We start from the raw sequence: 21,256 nt of genomic DNA, 5'->3' as shown, positions 1-21,256 counted from the left end.
TTTCATTCAAGAAAAAAAAAAAAAAGCTAAGCGTTTCTTGTTCACTAGGGCCCCTTTAAGGGGCTCAATTGGCCAGTTGCTTTTCCAATGGTCTGCCATATGGTATTTTTTGGAGCCTTCAAAATTCTGATTTCTTGCACTGAAATACACACCCCGTTTTTCTACAGACACCTCATATTGAGGGGCTTGGAAAGAAATGTGCTATACCTGTGGTCTACTCAGCAAGGTCTAACTCTACTTATGCTGAGGCTGATGCTCAAACCTGCCTTGGAACAATTGGTGTGTCCATGGGGAAGCTGCTCCCCAAGTCCAGTCAGTTCAGAAAGCACTGTAGCTTGCTATTTCCAGGAAGCAATTACCTGTGTGTGTTCCCTTTCCCCTCCTTTTTCTCTTTTTTTGTACAGTAAGGTTTTATTCTTTAAGTCTTCTTTAGAAAACTGGTGTAATTCAGGCAGAGCTTGTCCTGGAATTGACATAGAAATTGCTAACCAAAACCTCTTGGGGAAAGCTTTACAAAAACTCTACCTGAACCCCAGTTCCCTGAGATTCTGACTCAGCTGGATTGGGGAAGAACCCAGACACAAATGTTCTGACAGGGCCTCCCAGTTCTCAGTATTTATTTGCTACTCTTTTTAAAGGCATTCTTCACTGAAGGCTTTCTTCATTGAGAGCACTTCAGGTCCTCTTGAGGGAGCACTTCCTACACAGAGTCTTAGGCTCTCCTGGGAACTTTTGAAAAATGCAGATTCTTAGGGTTACCCGATCTCTGGGGTCTGGGGGAGGTCTGGAAAAATAAATACCCTAAGAGATCAAGTTTCTGTGCTTCCCTTAAGGATTCCGGGAGCACTAATTTAGTCCAGAATTGTAACTGTTCATGTACAAGTCACAAAACACCCTTATGACATATGGAAGAAATAAGTGATACAAAGAACTCTACGATGTAAAGATTTTAGCCTAGAACCCATCTATATTTTCACTCCTAATTTAAACAGTAGAAATACTTCCACTCTGAGACAGTGTTGTGATGGTGTCCAGGCACCAGGATAGGACAGTCCAGTGAGGGAGAAAAACAAAGGAATAACGGCAGACAAGTGAGTGAGGCACTAAACCAACAGTTAAAATAAATACAAATGTTAAAGTAATCTACATCCTCAAAAGGAAGAGTTTGTCTAACTTTGAATGTTTTCTAATTTAGACTGGCAGTCCCCAGTTTTGCACAAATTGGGAGTTTTTACCCTGTTTTTATCATATGCCCTGCCACACCCCGGATTTTTCAATACATGGCCTTTGCAGACATCCCTAATCAATTCTAGATTTTTCCCCCCAATAGATGGAGAAGGGAAACTCATACTCCTGCTTAACCCCATTGTCCATGCAGCCATTACTAATAGATCCCAGATAAAATGCTAGATGAAATCTGCATGCAGCTTCTCCAACACACAGTGCCCCTGACATGCCTCTGGCCTTTTCTTATGCTATCCCTCATTTCCTGCTTCATCTTCTGTTTTTTTGTCTTATCAACCAAATACTTCCAATGCTCCTTACATTTGAAATCTCACTTAAATTTTAAAATAACCTCGAGAGATGTCAAAATTGTGCCTTAGAAGGCCCAAGTAATATCCCAAGATAACACGGTTAGTGTGTATCAAAGCAGGAGCTACAAACCCAAGTCCTTTGACTCCAAAGCTGATGCTCTTAAAATTGCTCTTCATTGCCTCTCTTCAGAGCCCAGTTCAAAGGGCAACTCCTCTGTGAAGCTTCTTCTAACCCCTTCAAGTGAAATTTGTCACTTCTTCCTTTGAGTATGCCAAGGTCTTTGTACAGTTCTATTACAGCATGACATTATACTTTAATGATTTGAATATAGCACTCTTTGAACTCCTATGTGGTAGGAGCTCTCTCTCTCTTTTTTTCTTTCTCTTTCTTTTAAAAATCCCTGTATCCCTGGTAACTAGCTGAGTCCCCAGGCAGACTCTCTTAGTTGTTACGTTTTAAACACACATCAAAATCTGGCCAACGGACTTCTTCAAGTTGTGGGTCTGTTTCTCGGTGTATGACCCTACCACGTTAAAAATAATGCCAGGCAGGTTTAAACATGACCTGGATTAAAAATAAACAAACAAGCAAACAAACAACAACAACAACAAAACAAAGAGCCTTAGTGGTATACATGCTTCTGCAATTTCAAATCCTTCTTGTCATGAGTACAGGGCATTTGGGCATATGAGGACCCCCAATCCCTAGTTGATAACTACCCTTAAGTATACTGCAGTGAAATCAGGTCAAAATTAGCTACACCCTGTTTGTCGAGTGTCACATCACAGATGAGGTCTGTTTAAACTTTAGTTCCCGTTCTATAATTGAAGCCATGGTTGGGCTTACTGCTGTGGCCTGAGTTTTGTCTGGGTAGATGGTGGCACACAGTGACACTTACTGTTAATGGTGGCACACGATGACATTTCCATTCTGCAGATTCTCAGACAAACCATTTAGTTGCCTGACATTTATTTCACAGTATGTTATAGTTTTGAGCAAATAAAACCTATTTTAGCAGAAGGGAGAATTACAAAATCTGCACCATCATACGTGGCACACAAGGGGCTGATGGGTTCAGATGGGTACGTGAGGGGTGAGGGTTTGGGGTCAAATAATGTCCTGGAGATATAATAGGGCATGAGTCTTAAGAGACCTGCACCAATGTCTCACAAGATAATGCTCGGTTTTACTGTTTCATTCCCTGGGAGATATTGGGAGCTGGTTATAGACTTCCACACCAACATGCAAAAGACAGATGGAGAAAGGAGACACAGACCTTCTCGTTTCACAGATTCAAGGGAAATCTTCCCATCTGTTATTCCACCTTGGAAGTAAATAGGCACCAAACCTCATGAACCGGCACTTGACCTTAGTAGTCTGACGACCTACCTACCTCCCCAGAGAAGGCCTGTCCATTGAGGAGGTGCTCCGACCCTTGGCTGTCCTCACTCCCAAAGTGTAGCCGGATCTCCTCCAGCCGATGGCTGTACGTCATGGGACCTCCTGATATGTTGACCAAGTGCTCCTTGTCCAGGCGGAGGGACACATGTCTTCCAGTGTTGTACATAGTCCCACTGACCTGCAAGGCAAAGGCGGACAGGTCAGGCAAGGCTGTCCTTCCACTATGCCCCAAACCCAGCATGGTGTGTAGACCAATGCCTTTTCCTTCTTCTGATCAGAAGGCATTAGGCTAAATCCACAAGTGAAGTACGAGATGGCAGCCTTCCCATATATACTTCCCTTCCCTACCTAGCTTCTAAGGTATTCCCGTGAAGCGTAAACCACATTGCCATTTAGGAATTTGAGGTAGAAACTCAAAGGTGACTTAACCAACTGTGACTAATATTCTGTACATTGCGCCTTATAAAAAGATAACTTGTCCCTCTTACCATAAGTGTTTGGAAGGCAGAGACTCTGTAAAGTATCAAAAATCTCAGGTGTGAGAAATTACAAAATCTGCACCATCGTATAACATGTAGCAGCTGCAATGTGCTAGCTCTGAGCGGCTTTTAGAGGCCTTCCATTGGAGAGCGCAATTAGCAGGGAGGGATGCCAGGAACAGATGAGGGACAAGGAAGTCAGAAGAGATGACTAGGAGCAAAGGCTGGTGGGAGAAGGAAGCGCTGTGTGTTTGGTCCCAGGGGTCTGGTCCTGTGTTTTAGTTAGACCCCTGTCCTGCTGCTGCCACCAGACGTTGCACAGGATAACTCTGATCCCTCCTCGGGCTACAAGCCAAACTAGAGGGTCATACAAGTTTCCCGTTTCACCCAGCCCTGGATTAATTCCATAACCCTGATTCCCATCTTGCTTCGGTCCCTTCCAACTGCTATGCTTGCCACTCTGTATTCTTTTGCCTTCTTTCTTTTCTCTCTGGACTTGTGGTTCAGCTTCATTTTCTGGATTATGACCTTAGCACTTCCGGACAACTGACTCTAGAACATGGTTCCTATCTGGGACTCTACTTCCTTTCTCTCCTGGGTTGACTTAGCTCTTGGAGCAAGGTCTGGAGCTTAGGGGAGACTTTGGATGAGTCTAGATGGGATGCTTCTGGGTTATTGGATGCTGAACTACTTGGCTTCTCTTCCTGCTTACTCCCAGATTTCTGTGCAAGAGATTCCTTAAAGGTTTCTCCTAACTTCTGATTCCTTCGTTAGATGTGTCCTTATATTTTTGCTCTATGGCATTCACTTTTACCTGCCCATCCACCTTTCTGACCCTGACTTTGTTATTGATTGGTTATTTTAGTTCTCGGATTGCTCACCAAGCCCTCCACTGATTCATTTTTTTCAACCACCTAACTGTTAGATGGAGCCCATGTGACTGATGTTGGCCCTGGGCTGTGAGACATCACAAGTGTCACTTCACTTCCGGTCTGAAATCATGAAAAGTTTATGCACACTTCTGTAGTCTCTTCCTGCACTACATCAACCAAGGATATCATGTGGAAATGTAAATATGGTGCAGCTACTGAATGAATCCTGTGTCAACCAGGGTCCCTGGGGGATTATGTGCAGTTTACAAAAATCCATAATTCTACCCCAGCCTCACAGTGTCTTTTTCTGTGCCTTTGAGTCTGGGCTGGTTTTATTGCTGACTTTGGCTGACAGCATGTAGCAGCAGCAATGTGCTAGCTCTGAGCAGCTTTTAGAGGCTTTCCATGCTTCCAGGCACCATCTTGGAAACTTGAGAGTACCATGCAAGTAAACCTGGGCTAGTAGGCTAGGGGATGAGACCACAAGGAGAAGAGCCAACCCCGGAGAGACCAACCTAGACCAGCCAAAACACGGCTGATCCATCAGCTAATTGGCCCTGTCAAGATCAGCATGGCTTATAACAGACCAAAAGCAATGCCCACTGAGACATAGATTTGGAGCTAAATAATTAAGTTGTTAAGTTTTGGGATGGTTTGTCGTGTAGCAAAAGCTAACAGATACACACTAAGGCAATCATCTCTCTTCTGTGAATCTGAAACAGTCAATCAATACTCTGACAGAAGCGCTGGAGAGTCTCCATTGAGTGCAAGGTCACAGACAGTAGAGCTACTAGGCAGAGGAAAAGTCAGAACACAAGGAGAGAAAAATGAACCAGATATGACTAGAGAGAGAGAGAGAGAGAAAAAAAAGAGGGTGGGGCAGAAATTGCTTGAACTCCAGAAATCATTCATCCTTTTATCACAGTATTTTCAAGACCTGTGGTTTCTCAGATACTGCACATCTTATTGATAAAGTCCTTTTTTTTTTCTTTGGTTAAGTTACCCATTCCTTGCAACCAAATAGTCCTCTTTGAAGGCTCCATTTCTGTTCTCCAGCCTGAAATGCATGTATATTTAGTTGCAATGAGACTATGAAAATTTGCCTTTTTTTTAAGAGAGAGAGAGAGAGAGAGAGAGAATTTTTTTAATATTTATTTTTCAGTTTTTGGTGGACACAACCTTTTTATTTTTATTTTATGTGGTACTGAGGATTGAACCCAGTGCCCCGCGCATGCCAGGCGAGCGCATTATAGCTTGAGCCACATCCCCAGCCCAAAATTTGTCTTCTTTTTGTGTTCCAATTCATAACTTTTTGGCAGCCCAATGGTTCCAAGATGTTTGCAATTGACATTACTTCACATTTAAGTAAAATTTATTTTTTTTCTGTGGCATTACGTATGATTTTCAGAAGTTATAAAACAGCTCAAGAAAAAAGAATCAGCCACAATTCCACAATTCCAAAATCACTACTAGTATTTTGTTATATATACTTTTCACTCTTATAACAATATATAGGCACATTTTATGAGATCATTTTATGTATCTCCATATAGATAATACATAATTTTTCACATAGATATATATGCCCATGCCGTTAATATTTTTGTGATATCTCTTTCAAATGCTTGCATAATATTTCATTGTAAAAGTATCTAGTTCATTATTGAATTTTACACTCCTTTTACTTTTTCACTGTTGTAAAAAATACTATGATAAATATCCCTAAGGATAAAACATTTTACTAATCCAAGTATGTTTTGTGAGGCAAATTGTGGGTCAAATGGTGTGCCCATTCTTACAGTATCTACTATGTATTGCCAAATCCATCCATTATGGGGAGTAGATCCCATAGAGCTAGACCTATGTAATTCTCTTACAATGACATTGAGTTCAGGAACATGGGATTCAATCCAGGGACACCCAGACACATGCTATGTATGGTATGCTAGGCTGCATCAGGAGTTGTCCAGAGTTCTTACAGCATGTATGCTTTGTACCACTGGGCAAGTATCACTGGCTTCCTACATTTCTAGAAATCCACTCATCTGTGTCTGTCTAATGTTCCTAAGAAAATTGTTGCCCACTGAAGCAAGGCAAGGCCATATCGTATGCTTGTCTGCATTTTCCTAGTACTTAGAAAACACATGACACACAGCAGGTGGAAAAATCAAGGACTCTGGAGTCAAAAGCTTCCCAGTCTGCCTCTTGTTAGCTGTGTAACCTTGGGTAGTTGACTTCATCTCTTAAGCTTCAGTTTCCTTAACCATAAAATAGAGACAACAAAAATTTCCCCATGAAAATGAGAGACAGAAAAAGCTATAAGGCATTTTAAAAAACAGATAGCAAAAGGACACAGTCCCTCCTTAGGAGTAATTACTTTAAACATAAATGGGTTCCATTTACATGTGGTAGTCAGAGTATTCAAAATCATAGACACATAAAGTAGAATAGTGATTCCCAGGGGCCGGGGCTGGGGAGGGAGGAGTGGAAAGTTAGTTGAATGGTTATAAAATTCAGTTTTGCAAGACGAAGCAAGTTCTGGAGATGGCTGATGGTGAAGGTGGTACAGCAGTATGAATGTGCTTAATGCACAGAAATTAGAAGTGGTTAAGACAGTAAAGTTTTAGACTATATGTATTTTACCACCATAAAAAATTGATAAAAAATTCCCCCATGAGTTTGTTATAAATATTAAGTAAATAGCATATGCAATGGTCAAACATTTTCACTCTCTTCCTTTCCTCTCTTTTAGCCGCCTGCATGGTACCCAGCTGATGTGGAAGCATCTCTCTTGACCTTCCTTCCTGACTTCTTCCCTACTTCTCAGATCCTGATGCATTGCTTGTTAAATGTCAGAAGGGAGAACTTTGACTTTTGCATTGTGGGGAGCACCCAAGATCATTTTGAAGGCTTGAAATAAAAAGAGGAGAATCAAGAATAACCCACTGTGCCTTCTATTCTTCTACCTCTCTTCTAGACTCCTTCTGCACATGAGGTGCCATCTTCAGCCATTCACTCAGTCTGCCGTTACTCAGAAGATCATCCAAGTACCTGACTCTGTTAGGAGCTGGGGATAGAATGGTGAGCCTGGTCCCTGCTCCCATGGAACTCGCACTCCATTATGCAGAGATCTGAGTGGGGACAGGAAGCCATGGGAGTCCATAATGTCTAACATTTTGTCTATGTGTTCTTACAATTAGATGCAGTGCCCCCGTACCCCCACCCTTTCCCAAGACTCCAAAAATAACATTAATTTGTATTAATCAAAAAAAAGACGCGTAGCCAGGGTATGGTTTGTTGCACTTTAATTTAAAAATAAAGGCTTGACAACATTATGTATGATATCTAAATCGAACGGTACATCTGCACTGTAGTAATTAACATTGCAGCAGTGTCATTTTATCTGTAATGCTAATTACTGCGTTTCCAATGAACTACTTTGGTGCACAGCATGTTGGAGAAGTTTGTATTATGCAGCCCAGAAACCAGGACTGAAAGAAACTAAAGTTGCAGGGGACATTCTGGTTGCCTCTGGCTGCCCCCTCAGATCTCCTTTTGGTTTTTCTCTCAATTCAGTGCAACATGAGGTGAGAGGTGTCTGATGCCTATTTTACAAATAAGGGAACAGAGTGAGGTTGGTGAAGGCTTTGTGACTTGTCCAGTATCACACAGCGGGCAGGTGGCAAACCCAAAACCAGTACTCTTGAAATGAGTGAATACAAGTATCTTAGCCCATTTCAGATGAAAAGAATGTTGGGGATTTTCATTTCTTCTGCTGCCTCTAGATGCAGATCTTAGGCAGTTCCAGAGACATCAGGGTTCTCAAGAACAGAGGACTCAACTGGATACTTGGCTGCTGAAGTTCATACTAGGAAGAAGCCTTAAGGAACCCGAAGGTCAAAGTGTTGGTTTTCTTACCACAGACATTTTTACTGGTTTAAGACTGAGTGGAGCTACAGGTATTGAGGGAGTGAGGGAAGTGGGTCAGAGGTGCTACAAATGTGCCTGTCAAGATCACATGTCAATCAGTAATATTGATAACCTGAGACCTTGTCAAAGCAATTTGTTCTTTTACAAAGAAAAAAAAATTACCCCAGTATATTCATTCTGTAAAAGTGATGTTTGTGGATAGCAAACACAGTTCTTAATACAGCAGCTCATGATTTGCCAGGGCCTCTTGTTATTGGGTCTATCTCCTCTTCCGTTATGGTGACCCTACTATATTAGTGGAAAGTAAATTTAGTTGGTGCAGTTTTAAGGTAAGAAGAATTTTTATTCTTTGAAACACGATCCTGTTCATAACAGATGGCATCTTGGTTTGAACCTGTATGTGGTAGCAGAGGTAATGCTGAATTCCAAACCTAAACTTCCTCTGTCAATTCTCACGATTTTTCCCTTTACCAACCCAGCACCAAACATGGTGTGATACTTAGGCTCATGCCATTCACTTCCCCTGGGGTGAGAAGACATTAAGCTAAACCCACATGTGCCGCAGGAGCTTCCCATAGGGCTGAGGGGCCCTCCCTGGGTGCTAGCCATCAGTGGTGAACCAGGTCTTGTCCCCAGGTTATCTCTAGCTCTAAAGCCTGTGCCTTTCACCACTATTAAATTATTAATAATTATTAGCTGATGGCCTAGCAATGCAATACACAAAGTTTTCTTCAAGAGGAACCCTGCAATGGTTTGGAGTTCAGGCTGTCTGGGATTATTAATTAGAGACCTCCAGAGAAACAGAATCAACAGAATATGCATATATGTAAATACACATATGTAAAAAGGTTTATTTGAAGGAGTTGGCTGACATGATTATGGAGGCCAGTGGTTACTCAGTTCTGAAGTCAATTGGCCGCAGAATTCCTCCTTGTTCAGAGTTGGGGGTCAGTCTTTGATTCTCTTTGGGACTTCAAATGATTGGATGAGTCCCACACATGTCATGCTGGGAAATTTGCTTTTTTCTCCCGCTTTACATATTTATCTCATCCCAAACACTCTCATTAAGACATCCAGAATGATGTTTTACCAAATACTTGGGTATCATGGCCCAGCCAAGTTCATACGTAAAATTGACCATCACACTTATCTTCAAATCCTGTTTGCTTTCTTCATTTCAATGGTTTAAACAGCTCTGAAATCAAACAGGTACACCACACATAACAGGGTGATATATGGAATATAAATATATATGTGTATATATTTCATATATATTATACACATACACATTACATCCCTAATATATAATGTATAATACACATGCATTTGTATAATCTTTATTTTTTATTTCCTACATCATCAAATTTAAAAAGCCAGTGATACTAAAACTGTTCTCAAAATCTTAGTCATATAAAAGGGGAGCCAGTTTGAAATAGTGTGCATCTCAAGTATAGAACAATTATAAAGAAACAATTTAACTTTTCTTGTCAAATAAAGGAAAGAAAAAAAAAAGGCTATGTGCATGACAAGGTAGATTTGTCGAGTATAGATGGATCTCAGATACTATTATGGTGTAAACCCCTTATTATTCGGGGTCTTAGATGTTGTCTAAGTTCATATTTTCATATGGGGAAAAAAAGGAGGAAGTAAGTTTAAAAAAAATGATCCAACCCATAAAATAAACATGTCAAAGATCTGTTGGCCTGACAGACATAGTGCTGGTAGGTTGATGTTTATTGCAGAAAGCTAAGCTTGAGTAAACTTTATGCTTAGAGATTCCAAAAGATTCAGTAAGTACTTAGTTATGTGATAGAAAGCTTATGTGAGGTTTCCATTATATTCTTGGGTTAGTCACTTCTCTATAGCTGTGACCAAAATACCTGACAACAAAGGGGAGTAAAATTTTATTTTGGTTCATGGTTTCAAAGAGCCTAGGTGTATGGTTGGTGGACTCCATTTTCTCTGGGTCAAAGGTGAGGCAGAACATCATGGCGGAAGGATGTGGCAAAGGAGCACCACTCTGTTCATGGTGATCAAGAAGCAGACAGAGAAAGGGGAAGGGGCTATAGGATGATGACCCTTTCTAGTGTATGTGTTCAGTGACCCACCCCCTCTGGCCACACCTCACCTGCCTACAGTTACCACCCATTAGTCCATTCAAATTAAGATGGACTGAATAGGTTACAGCTCTCGCAATCAAATCATTTCACCTCCAAGCATTCCTGCATTAACACAAGATCTTTTAGGGGATGCCTCATAATCAAACCATAACAATTCATGACCTAAATCTCCTCTGATAACTAAAAAAAAAAATTCCCCAAAGCTTAAAGAAAATGTAACACTATAATCAGAGTAGCTGAGAGGAAAGGATCTCAACTGTGAAAGACAGAAAGGGTCATCGTTGTGCAAGGGGTTGCCTGCTTTCTCAATGCTTTCCACTCTGGGTAATTTAATATCCCTTGGTGCTACGGCACTTTTTAGATTAGGAAATTAGGTACAGAGCAGGTAAGGGCTCTATTCAAAAGCACAGGAGAGAAAGTGAGAGGACTAGGGACCCTAAGCCTTTGGGACCCAAAGCTCCTGGTCTTCTGGGATCTCAGAGACCAATTTCGAGGGCAACCTACAGAGTCTGCACTTCATTTCTCAATGACCTTGTGGATTTCAAAAATGGAACAAGAGCCTTTTAATTAATTATTTTTTAAAATGTGGATTTGGCACCTGGGCTCTGTTCGCTATGATATGAGAGCGTTGGCATTCTTGCCTTAGGAGACGATCTTATTTGGCAGATACTAGGACAGTGCGTGACTGTGAGGCACATAGCATCCACAGCAGCAGGGGCTGAGGTGTCTTCTAGGCTGGGTGCTCCACACCTTCACTCGTCACCTCATCTGATTCTCGCACTACCTGTGTGGAGCAGGCAGGGTTATTTGCATTCTCAGACAAAGGGATGAAGGCTCAAATGGGTTAATGATTTTACTTAAAGCATCGCCATTAGAAATTGGCAGAGTCAGAATTCCAAGCCCAGGCTTTTTAGATTCCAAATTCTACAGTTTTTTTTTTTGTTTTTTTTTTTAAGAGAATAAGTCGAAAGTTGGCAGAAAGAGTGTTGGGGAAACCATGTGGCTTATATACAGCTTTTGGGGTTAGGGATCAACTCAATTAAAATATGGTGTCCATGTGGATGTGCCACCTTGGGCTTAATTTGGCCAGGCCTGGTCTGGACACCCTTGGCAGTTTCTAGACCCAGAGCAGCAGGGGCAGTTCTAGTTCCTGCCTTCCGGGAGTTGAGAGGTGGGTCATATCTGCCGAGTGTTGGCTTAGCAACGGAATGACTGAGCCCATAATGAGGAACACCACTCAGTGCCAAGAAAGGTTAGTGAAGAAGGTCTGACAGCCGTGCCATAAATTAGGTGTCCTTTCTTTGTAACTGAGGTTTCCTATTACACGTCTCTGACTGCTCTGCTGAGGTGTGTAATAGTTCTTCTTCGCAATGTAATTAGTGAGCCTAAGAGATTTAGGAACACTGCCTAGTCTGGTTTCCTGCAGAGTAGCTCAAGATGCCAACAGGCTGATGGGTAAAGGCTGAGTGCATAAAGCTGGTGAGCTGCATGTTCACATGGGCAGGCGGGAGGGATCATCTTTGCAAGATGAAACAATGTGGCAGAACAATGTGAGTTAAATGGTTGGCTTCACTGCAGCACAGCATATATACAGATGGGCAGAATTAGGGTGGTGTGGATGGTAAAGATAAAAGGACTTCAGAAATAATCAAGCCTGACAGCTTATTCTATAAACTGAGACATAGCCTGAGTTGTCCAGCACTGAACCGGAGGTGATAGAGCCAAGACTAGAAATCAACCCACTGACTTTGCTCCTCTATCTGGGTAGCTCACCTCCCCTTTCTCGTATCCTTTGAGTTATTTTATGCTGAGGACACATAAGTATACTGACTCAGAGTTAGAAATGCTGGGGTAAATAAGTGAATGTCTGGGTGGATACTACAGCCCATGGAAAAGTGGAAAAAAATCCAGCCTGACATCTGGAGATGCCCTTTACATGATACCATGCATCTGGGGAGTGGGCTCTTCTCAGTGTTTGTCCAAATGTTTTACTTTATTTTTTGATTGATGTATAATATTTTTATATATTTATGGGGTACAATGTATTGTTTTGATATATATATATATATATATATATATATATATATATATATATATATATATATATATATATAGAGAGAGAGAGAGAGAGAGAGAGAGAGAGAGAGAACATTTCTTTACGGTGAGTACACTCAAAGTCCTCTCCTCTACCTATTTTGAAGTCTATATGCCTTTACCTTACATATTTAATAGTAATGATTAGAAATGGGATGGATTAGATTTTTTTAAGAGAGAGAGAGAGAGAATTTTCTTTTAATATTTATTTTTTAGTTTTCGGCGGACACAACATCTTTATTTTATTTGTATGTGGTGCTGAGGATCGAACCCAGGCCGCACGCATGCCAGGCGAGCTCACTACCGCTTGAGCCACATCCCCAGCCCTGGATTAGATTTTGAGTGAGAGAATGGAGGTAAAGGATGTGAAATTTCAAGAGTGAGCATTTGTGAAAAATTGTGCTGTATCATTAAAAGAGAATAAAATCATAGCATTTGCAGGTAAATGGATGGCATTGGAGAGGATAATTTTAAGTGAAGTTATCCAATCCCAAAAAATCAAATGCAGAATGTTTTCTCTGATATAAGGAGGCTGACTCATAGTGGGGTAGGGAGGGGGAGCATGGGAAAATTAGATGAACTCTAGATAGGGCAGAGGGGTGGGAGGGGAAGGGAGGGGGCAGGAGATTAGCAAGGGCGGTAGAATGTGATGGACATCATTATCCAAAGTACATGTATGAAGACTCGAATTGGGTGTCAACATACTTGATATATAAACAGATATGAAAAATTGTGGTATATATGTGTAATAAGAATTGTATTGCAAAAAAAGTACATGTATAAAGGCATGAATTGGTGTGAACATACTCTCTATATAAAGATATGGAAAAAGTGTACTCTATAAGTGTAATAAGAATTGTAATGCATTCCACTGTCATGTATTTTAAAAATAAAATCAACAAAACTAAAAAATGTGCTGTATATGTGCAATATGAATTGCAATGCATCTTGTTGTCATATATAATAAAATAAAAAAAATAAAAAAGAGTGAACATTTGTGTAATTCAGTTTTGAAAGAAAGCAGAAAGAAAATATTTGGAGCTTGTGGGTCGGAGTTGTCAGGAAGGAAGTAGCTGAGATGGGGATAAGAAAGAAAATGGAATCAGACTGGAATGATCTGTTTTGAGTTACCATGGATGGAGTTGGGTAGGAGAGTTGATGTACTTCCAAGATCTCACCCACCACTCGTAACCCTGGGAGGATAGAGGTTCCTTCCTTAGCAAGGCTAAATTTAATCTTTCTCTTCCCCATCTGAGTCAGTCTGCTTTGGCTCTGAAAAGACTAGGATTTCAGAGCCCACATTAAATAAAAAGATGAAATAATCGTATTTGCAGTGTATTATTATATTAATATAAAAATCAAACATGTTTATAGTAATATTTACTCTTCAAATAATAGGTAATTTCTTTGCAAACTCTACAGGGATGCAAGGCAGTAACGCTGCAACCAAGTCTCTCTTGCACTTTGTTGCTGCTTGTGCTAAGGACAGGAGAAAGGAAGAACAGCATGTGAGAGACTGGGGTTGTGGCTCAGTGACAGAGTGCTCAGCTCTTCCTAGTTTCTCCAAGGAGGGGGACCCTAGAGAGTGGTGTTCTGGTATAGGGGTTTCCGGATGTGAATCCCATGCACTACTTTCCTTTTGAGTCACTGCTACCAATCAATGATTCTACTAATTTAATATAATTATTTTAATAATATAAGTAAAATTTAAATTTCATGATAATTAAATGTGTTTTCTGTGTCTGTTTAGATACTGTATGAATATTTGAAATTTCTACATCAACCCTACAAAGTAGACATGATCTTCCCATTTTCCAAATGAGATCACCATCACATCTCATCCAAGGTCAAACAGCTACTCAGTCAAAAGAGCCAAAGTTTGAATGAGGACTGATTTCAAAGTAGATGGCTTTCTGCTTTACCATGGTTGGTGTGACCACAATTCAGTTTTGGCTTCTGATTTAATTCTTCAATTCCTTTACCTGAATTAAAATTCTGTATTACACCTTATCCCACTAGAACATTGAAAGTTTGCAGAGTTCTTACCAAGCCCCTTGCTGTTGGTTGTCTGGATCCAGTGCTCTGACTCACTAGTGAGGGGCTGGAGTCCTGTCCCAATTGGCTAGAGCAACCAGAACCAAGATGGTACCTGCTGATTGACAGCAGTATTGCTGACACCTGTTCCTCTGCCCCTTTCATGGGTTGTGAACCCACATTAGCTATTTACACTAGCCCAGGTCAAGCTTGGCTTGAGTGGAGACTTTTGATGTGTGTGTGCACATATTCTAAAAATATAATGTATATATGTATATATACATTATAATCTATATTCATATAAAGTATAGAATATAAATATATGTTTGATATATTAACTTTTTTTGAAAAGATAATATAGACATGGTTGGACTTATCTTTCTTGATGTCTCATGCAGTCTCAGCACATGAACATTGCTTAATTTCTATTTGTGGAAAAAAAATGGTAAAGATTTTGCTTCAAGTCTCATCTTGGTGCCTGGCCCACACGCTGCCCTTGTCTGAGTCAGTAGGACTGAGGCAGGACTTGGGAATCTGCTGGTTTTCCTCTTCCAAGCTCTTCTTGATGTTCCTTTGAACCAAGTTGGGTAGACATTCAATGCTGGGAGCCAGGTTGCAGACTATACAGCCGTTTTCTGTATCCTTTCCCCACACTCTCTCCATGCCTTAAGGAATTGCTTTGATGATTATAAAGATACAGCGCTAAAGCTCCTTCTAAATACACATAAGGGGCTACATACATAGAATCATTTTCAGTTTTTCCCTAAACTGTGAAAATTCAAGGTTAGGCCACTTTAATTAACATACTAAAACTTGCCTTAGAAAGGTTATTTCTAGCTTAATGTCATTTAATTCAATCCTGGATTCACAGGGCTTTAGGCAAATAACTCTCTAGTTATTTCATCTCCAAAGAGGAGAATGCCTTTTAAGGGGAGCCTGTGGAACAGAGTGGCTCACAGGCACAGGCAAAGTCTGTAAATCGCCTTCTTAACATCCCCCCAGGTGACATTGCTGGTCCCACTGGTCAGATGTTAGAATCCTTGATGCCGGTTTTCTCAAAGAAATAAGAAATAGCAGATGTTTGTGGGGCATAATTAGGTAGTACGTCCCTTGGCTTGTTCATCACTCCACTGCATGCAAGTTAATTCTTTAACATTTATCTCCCACGGAGTCCTCATCCCTACAGGCGCGTGTTCACCAGGAGCTGCCACATTGCAGGACACACTCAAGTGCTCACGGTGGTCAGCAGGCAATGTAAGTAAGTGAGAGGGACCAGGTGTGGGACAACACGGACTGTTGGAGACGGGGGTGGTTGGGGAGCATCGTCTCTCCTCTCTTGGATGCTTCTGGAATCCAGGACATTGGGAGGTGGCCTCCAGAAGGGGACGGAAAGGAATCTGGGAACAGGATGGGCAGAGGTGCAAGACTAACTTCACCGTGTGCCCTTTTGTATCATTTGCATTTAAAAAGTAAATGATTTTGAAAAGTGAAATAAGATCCTTGGGAGGCTGTCACATCTGATGGTACAACCTGGATTGTGGTACAATGGTCCTCGGAGCAGCTGCCAACAGGGACAAAGGCAAGCTGCAGCTCAGTTTCAAGCTTTCTAGTAGCCACATTAAGAAAATAGGACTTAAAGTCCGCATTCTACAGTGATGCAGCCACATGAATGTTTATAGCAGTTCAATTCACAATAGCTAAACTATGAAACCAACCGAGGAGCTGCCCTTCAACAGATAACTATATAAAGAAAATGTGGTACATGTACACAATGGAACATTCCTCAGTCTTACAGAAGAATGAGATTATGGCATTTCCAGGTAAATGAGGGGAACTTGAGAATATCATGCTAAGTGAAATAAGCCAATCCCCCCAAACCAAAAGGCCAAATGTTTTCTCTGATAAGTGGATGCTGATCTATAGTTGGGGCGAGGGTAAGAAAGAATGAAGGAACTTTGGATTGTGCAGAGAGGAGTGAAGAGAGGGGTGGGTTGTGGGGATGGGAAGGACAGTAGAATGAGACAGACATTATTACCCTGTTTACATGTATGATTACATTACTGGTGTGACTCGGCACCATACTCATCCAGAGGAGGGAGAAGTTGTGCTCCATGTGTGTACAATGTGTTAAAATGCATTCTACTGTCATGTATATCTAATTAGAATAAATAAAAAATTTAAAAAAAAGAAAACAAGAAAAACAACAACAGTGACATTAATAACATATTTCATTTAAATTGATATATCCAAAATGCCATTTCAATATGTAACTGATAGGAAAATTATTATGACCTTGTTTTTTATCATAAGTCTTGGAAATTCAATATACATTTGGCACTCAAAGCACATTCCAATTTGGACTCATCCCGTGTCAAGTATAACCAGCCCTCCATATCAGGAAGTTCCCCATCTGGGGATTGAACCAACTGTGATCAACAGTATTTGCAAACGAAAATGTATCTGTGCTGAAAGTACAGACTGTTTTCTTGTCATTATTCCATAAACAATATAGTATATTCCCTATTTATATAACAGTTGTATCATATTGGGTATTATAGTAATGTGGAGATGATTTAAAGTATATGGGAAGTTATACAATTTATATAAGTTATAGGTTATATGCAAAGTCTACACCTTTTGATATTAGCAACTTGAGGATCCATGTGTTTTGAGAATGGCCCTGGAACCACTGCTCTGTGGAGACTGATGGACATTACTCAATAGCCACATGAGGTTAGCAGCTACTACTGGGCAGGAGAGCCTGGTCTATATTCCTTTCCAATCTATTCTCCCTCATGAAAGCAGATCTATATTATGGTGTAGACCAACTGGGCAGCAGCTGAGGGGATACCAGACTCTTAAGAACATTGCACATTCCAAGAATAAATTAGGGGCTGGGGATGTGGCTCAAGCGGTAGCGTGCTCGCCTGGCATGCGTGCGGCCCGGGTTCGATCCTCAGCACCACATACAAAAAAAGATGTTGTGTCCGCCGATAACTAAAAAATAAATATAAAAAAAAAAAAAAAAAAAAAGAATAAATTAGGAATATGGTGCTGATAACTTATATCTGTTTCCCATCCAAGTAGGCTGCTAGCATTCTATCTGCTGGGTTTTCCCCCTTTTCTTTGTGTGTGATTCACATTGCAAATTCTACGGGGCAGGCGCACATGGGGAAGTCAAATGATAGTTGCTTGGGTTGGTAGTTAGAATCTACTGATATCAAAACCTAGTAATGCCTGGCCTAGCACTGTTTATGAGGAATACATAATGTGTCCTGTTACCTGAATTATGAACCTCTTAATATTCTTCCTAAGAAATTGTATGAATCTGAAAATCATTAAATTAACTGAAAAGATCAATGATACAAACGTGGGAAACCATTTTTTTTTTCACATATATATTCATTGGGGGATCGTGGAGAAATTCCCACGTGTTTCTATCCCACTGCTTCCTCCTCTCCTTGCAAGATTACACGGTCCCTATTCCCATCTTGAAGGTCAGGCATTTATTCTGTGTTCACCAAAGCTATTAGTCATGTCAGTGAGTGATTGTGCATTTGATATTTCACATTGCCGTCTGAATTTCTTGTACTTTGCATTTCTCAGTGGCTCTGCAAGTGTGATGAACATCTGCTGTGCTCTTGAAGCAAGACTCAGGGTCCTAAGCTGATAAATAAGTATCACTCACAACCCAAACCCAAACAGGACTCCACCCCTGTTGCAATTGCTATTGGATTCACCACTGATGCCGTTTACTACAGCTGCCCTTAAGTCAGGCGTGACCATGGAAAGAGACACCGATTTCTAGGAACAGCTTGCATCCTTTCTAGAAGCAAGCAGCCAAGGAAATGACATTTTCTGACTAGAGGTCACATCTAGGTATGCTGCTACTAATAATCTGTCAGCAACACTACCATCTCCAGGGCTCTGTATGTCTGCTATGGTGCGTGAATTAGCAATTCGATCCTTGCCCCTACTCCAGGTTGCCGATGACTTTATTACGGTGTGAGGAAGAAACTGAGGCTCAGGGAGGATTAAACAGATCACAGAGCTATAAATGTCAAAGGGAATAAATAAAATAAATAATAAATATAAATAGAATGAGACAGACATTATTACCCTGTTTACATGTATGATTACATTACTGGTGTGACTCGGCACCATACTCATCCAGAGGAGGGAGAAGTTGTGCTCCATGTGTGTACAATGTGTTAAAATGCATTCTACTGTCATGTATATCTAATTAGAATAAATAAAAAATTTATCACACCAGTAATGTAATCATACATGTAAACAGGGTAATAATGTCTGTCTCATTCTATAAATAATTATATTATTCTATAAATAATATAAATGTGAAAGGGGCCTGTGTGGACTAGGCACTGAGCTGCTGTCTTGGCTTTAAGGAAAGATGGCTTCTGTCCAAGGGAACCAGGGTCATTTCCCAGAGACGTGGGCATTTGAAATGGGCCTTGTAGGATGGGTAGGAGGTGGGCATCCAGAGGTATCTAGAACAGGGGAGATGGGAAAATACAAGGTTTGCAATGGGAACAGTAGTGGTGACTACTCAGTGTTCCTTCAGTGTTAGGACTTGAGCAAACCTGGGGGTGATTGCTCAGGGCATCTGTGACAGTAGGCACTAGACCCCCACAGTATGAGACACTCTGCTAGTGTTTCACACAATTTATCTTGTTTACTTTCCATTCAAACTTGAGAGGTAGGAAGGAATACCATCATCGTATTACTAACTAGGAAAAGTGGGCTCTCGAAGGTTAAATAGCTTGCCTAGGTTGTAGGGCTAGCAAGAAAAGGAGGGAGAATTTGAATGCATACCTCCCTCCCTCCCTTCCTCTTCCTCCTCCTCCTCCTCCTCCTTTTTCTTCGTCTTCTTATTGTTTTGGTATTGGGGATTGAACCCAGGGGCACTTTACCACTGAGCTGCATCCTCAGCCCACCCCTACTTCAACTTTTTAAATTTTGAGACAGGATCTCACTAAGTTAAACAACTGAAGGCCTTGCTAAGTTTCTGAGGCTGACCTTGAACTTGTGATCCTCCTGCCTCAACCTCCTGAGTCACTGGGAGATGCGCGCCACCATATCCCACCGAATGCTTATCTGTCCAACACTTTTTACCACTATGTCAAATAAGTCATGTTATAAAAGGACACTTTCTCTAAGGATTAATTTTTCTTCTTGGAACGCTCTGCCCTGCTATACAAATTCTCCAGATTCGCCATACTTTTCTATCAGAGAAAGCTCCCCCACACTGTGCCTCCTCTGTAATGCGTGAGACACCCTACCTATGCTAACTTCATTCTTCCTCTTCCTCAGCTTCTGGCTATTAGAAATAAAATGTAAAAATCATCATCATCAACAGCAACAAAAAGCCCAATGGCATGATTAAGCAGCTTACAACACTAGCTGGAATTTCACTGTAGGGTGAGAAGGTGCATATTGCAGTAACCAACATTCCAGGTATATGTGGCTCTGTTTTGTGCAACTGATAATCCACATCATGGCTTCAAAGCAATGGTTACAACAGCCAATTTGCTTCCCTCATGGAGTAAGATGCCTATCGAGGGAGGGTAGTAGAGGATGTGCTATTTGGTGGGATCACTGTTGTTATCTAGAGATCCTAAAACCAGCTCTCTGGGTATCCAGAATGGGAAAGCAAATGGTACCCTTCAGTCTTACCCATGACAAAAGTATTGAGTGACTCTGAAATTATTTGTACAATCGACCCTGCTTTTATTAGAAGAGCACATTCACTGGATGAATTAGAGCCAATTAAAAGCCATACTCTGCTCCTGCTTCCTATAAGAAGAAGATAATCATAAATCTAGAAGTCCAAAACCAAATCACCCAATTCCTTTTCACATCTCTCCTGCCTCATTTCTGTCATTCTAGTCCATTAAAAACCTCTCAGATTTCCACTCAGTGAGGTGATTTCATGGAGCCTTTTCATTATACAATTCTCCCAACCTCTTTTTATCACTCATGAACTTAAAATACTCAAGGCAAAAACTGATGTTGCTAGTTCTCTCCAGTTGTTTCCATACCCACACTCAGACACACACAAATACACACTCCGTAGAGAAGTACTGTCTTTTCTTTCTTCTTCACCTCTGACATAGTATTCAGCAATTTTTAAACATTCTACCTCCCCAAATCCTCTGCAACCTGTCTCATTCTCTCTGTCCCCAGCCATGGCACAATTATAGCCCTTGTTTCCTCAAATCTTAGATGCTATGGATCGTAAAGTGTACAATGGTTTTCTGTAACATTGTGAAGAGGAAAAAAAAAAGCTCACTCAAATAAAATAATGGCACACCATCATCATAGGAGGCACCCCAAAGAGATGTTAAAAGCATGAAAAGAGAATGTGAGTTGTAAAAATTGACGATACACAGTATCTCAATGAAACTCCTATAATTGCCATGCCATGCTCTTGTAGTAGCCCTTCCGAGGCCCTTCACCAACAGGTCCTGAGCTACATACACCTCCTTTCCTTTGCTTGGAAGCCCTTTCTCGTTCTTCAGGACCACCTCCTCCAAGTCCTGTGAACCGCAGGGTCTTCATGATGAAGGTACCCTGCGTTCCCAGGGCACTCTGAACTTTCTTATGTCTAAGAACACGTCAATATTGCTTTGTAATTATCTACCTACATGTTATTCCCTTCGAGGATGATGAGGGATCGAAAGACAGGCTGTGTGTCTTATTCACCTCAACGTCCCCAGTCCCTGACATCTGGCAGGTCCTTAGTGAGATACTGCTGAATGCAGTTAAGGAC

General features: G+C 41.0%; 1 protein-coding gene across 2 annotated transcripts in view; it reads right to left on the bottom strand.

Annotated features, from left to right (window-relative positions):
- Positions 1-21,256, bottom strand: part of Ca10 (carbonic anhydrase 10) — a 494,041-nt gene that overhangs the window by 97,483 nt on the left and 375,302 nt on the right. For both annotated transcript variants that reach the window (XM_058571496.1, XM_046420608.2), the window contains exon 5: positions 2,930-3,115. In XM_058571496.1, coding sequence (XP_058427479.1) covers positions 2,930-3,115 — 186 coding nt within the window. The remainder of the gene's footprint in view (positions 1-2,929; positions 3,116-21,256) is intronic.

This window comes from Marmota monax, unplaced genomic scaffold (assembly GCF_021218885.2).
Source record: "Marmota monax isolate L192 unplaced genomic scaffold, Marmota_monax_Labrador192_F-V1.1 WCK01_AAM20220418_F8-fsc00064, whole genome shotgun sequence".
Lineage (NCBI taxonomy): Eukaryota > Metazoa > Chordata > Mammalia > Rodentia > Sciuridae > Marmota > Marmota monax.
This window is presented reverse-complemented; position numbering and strand designations above follow the sequence as displayed.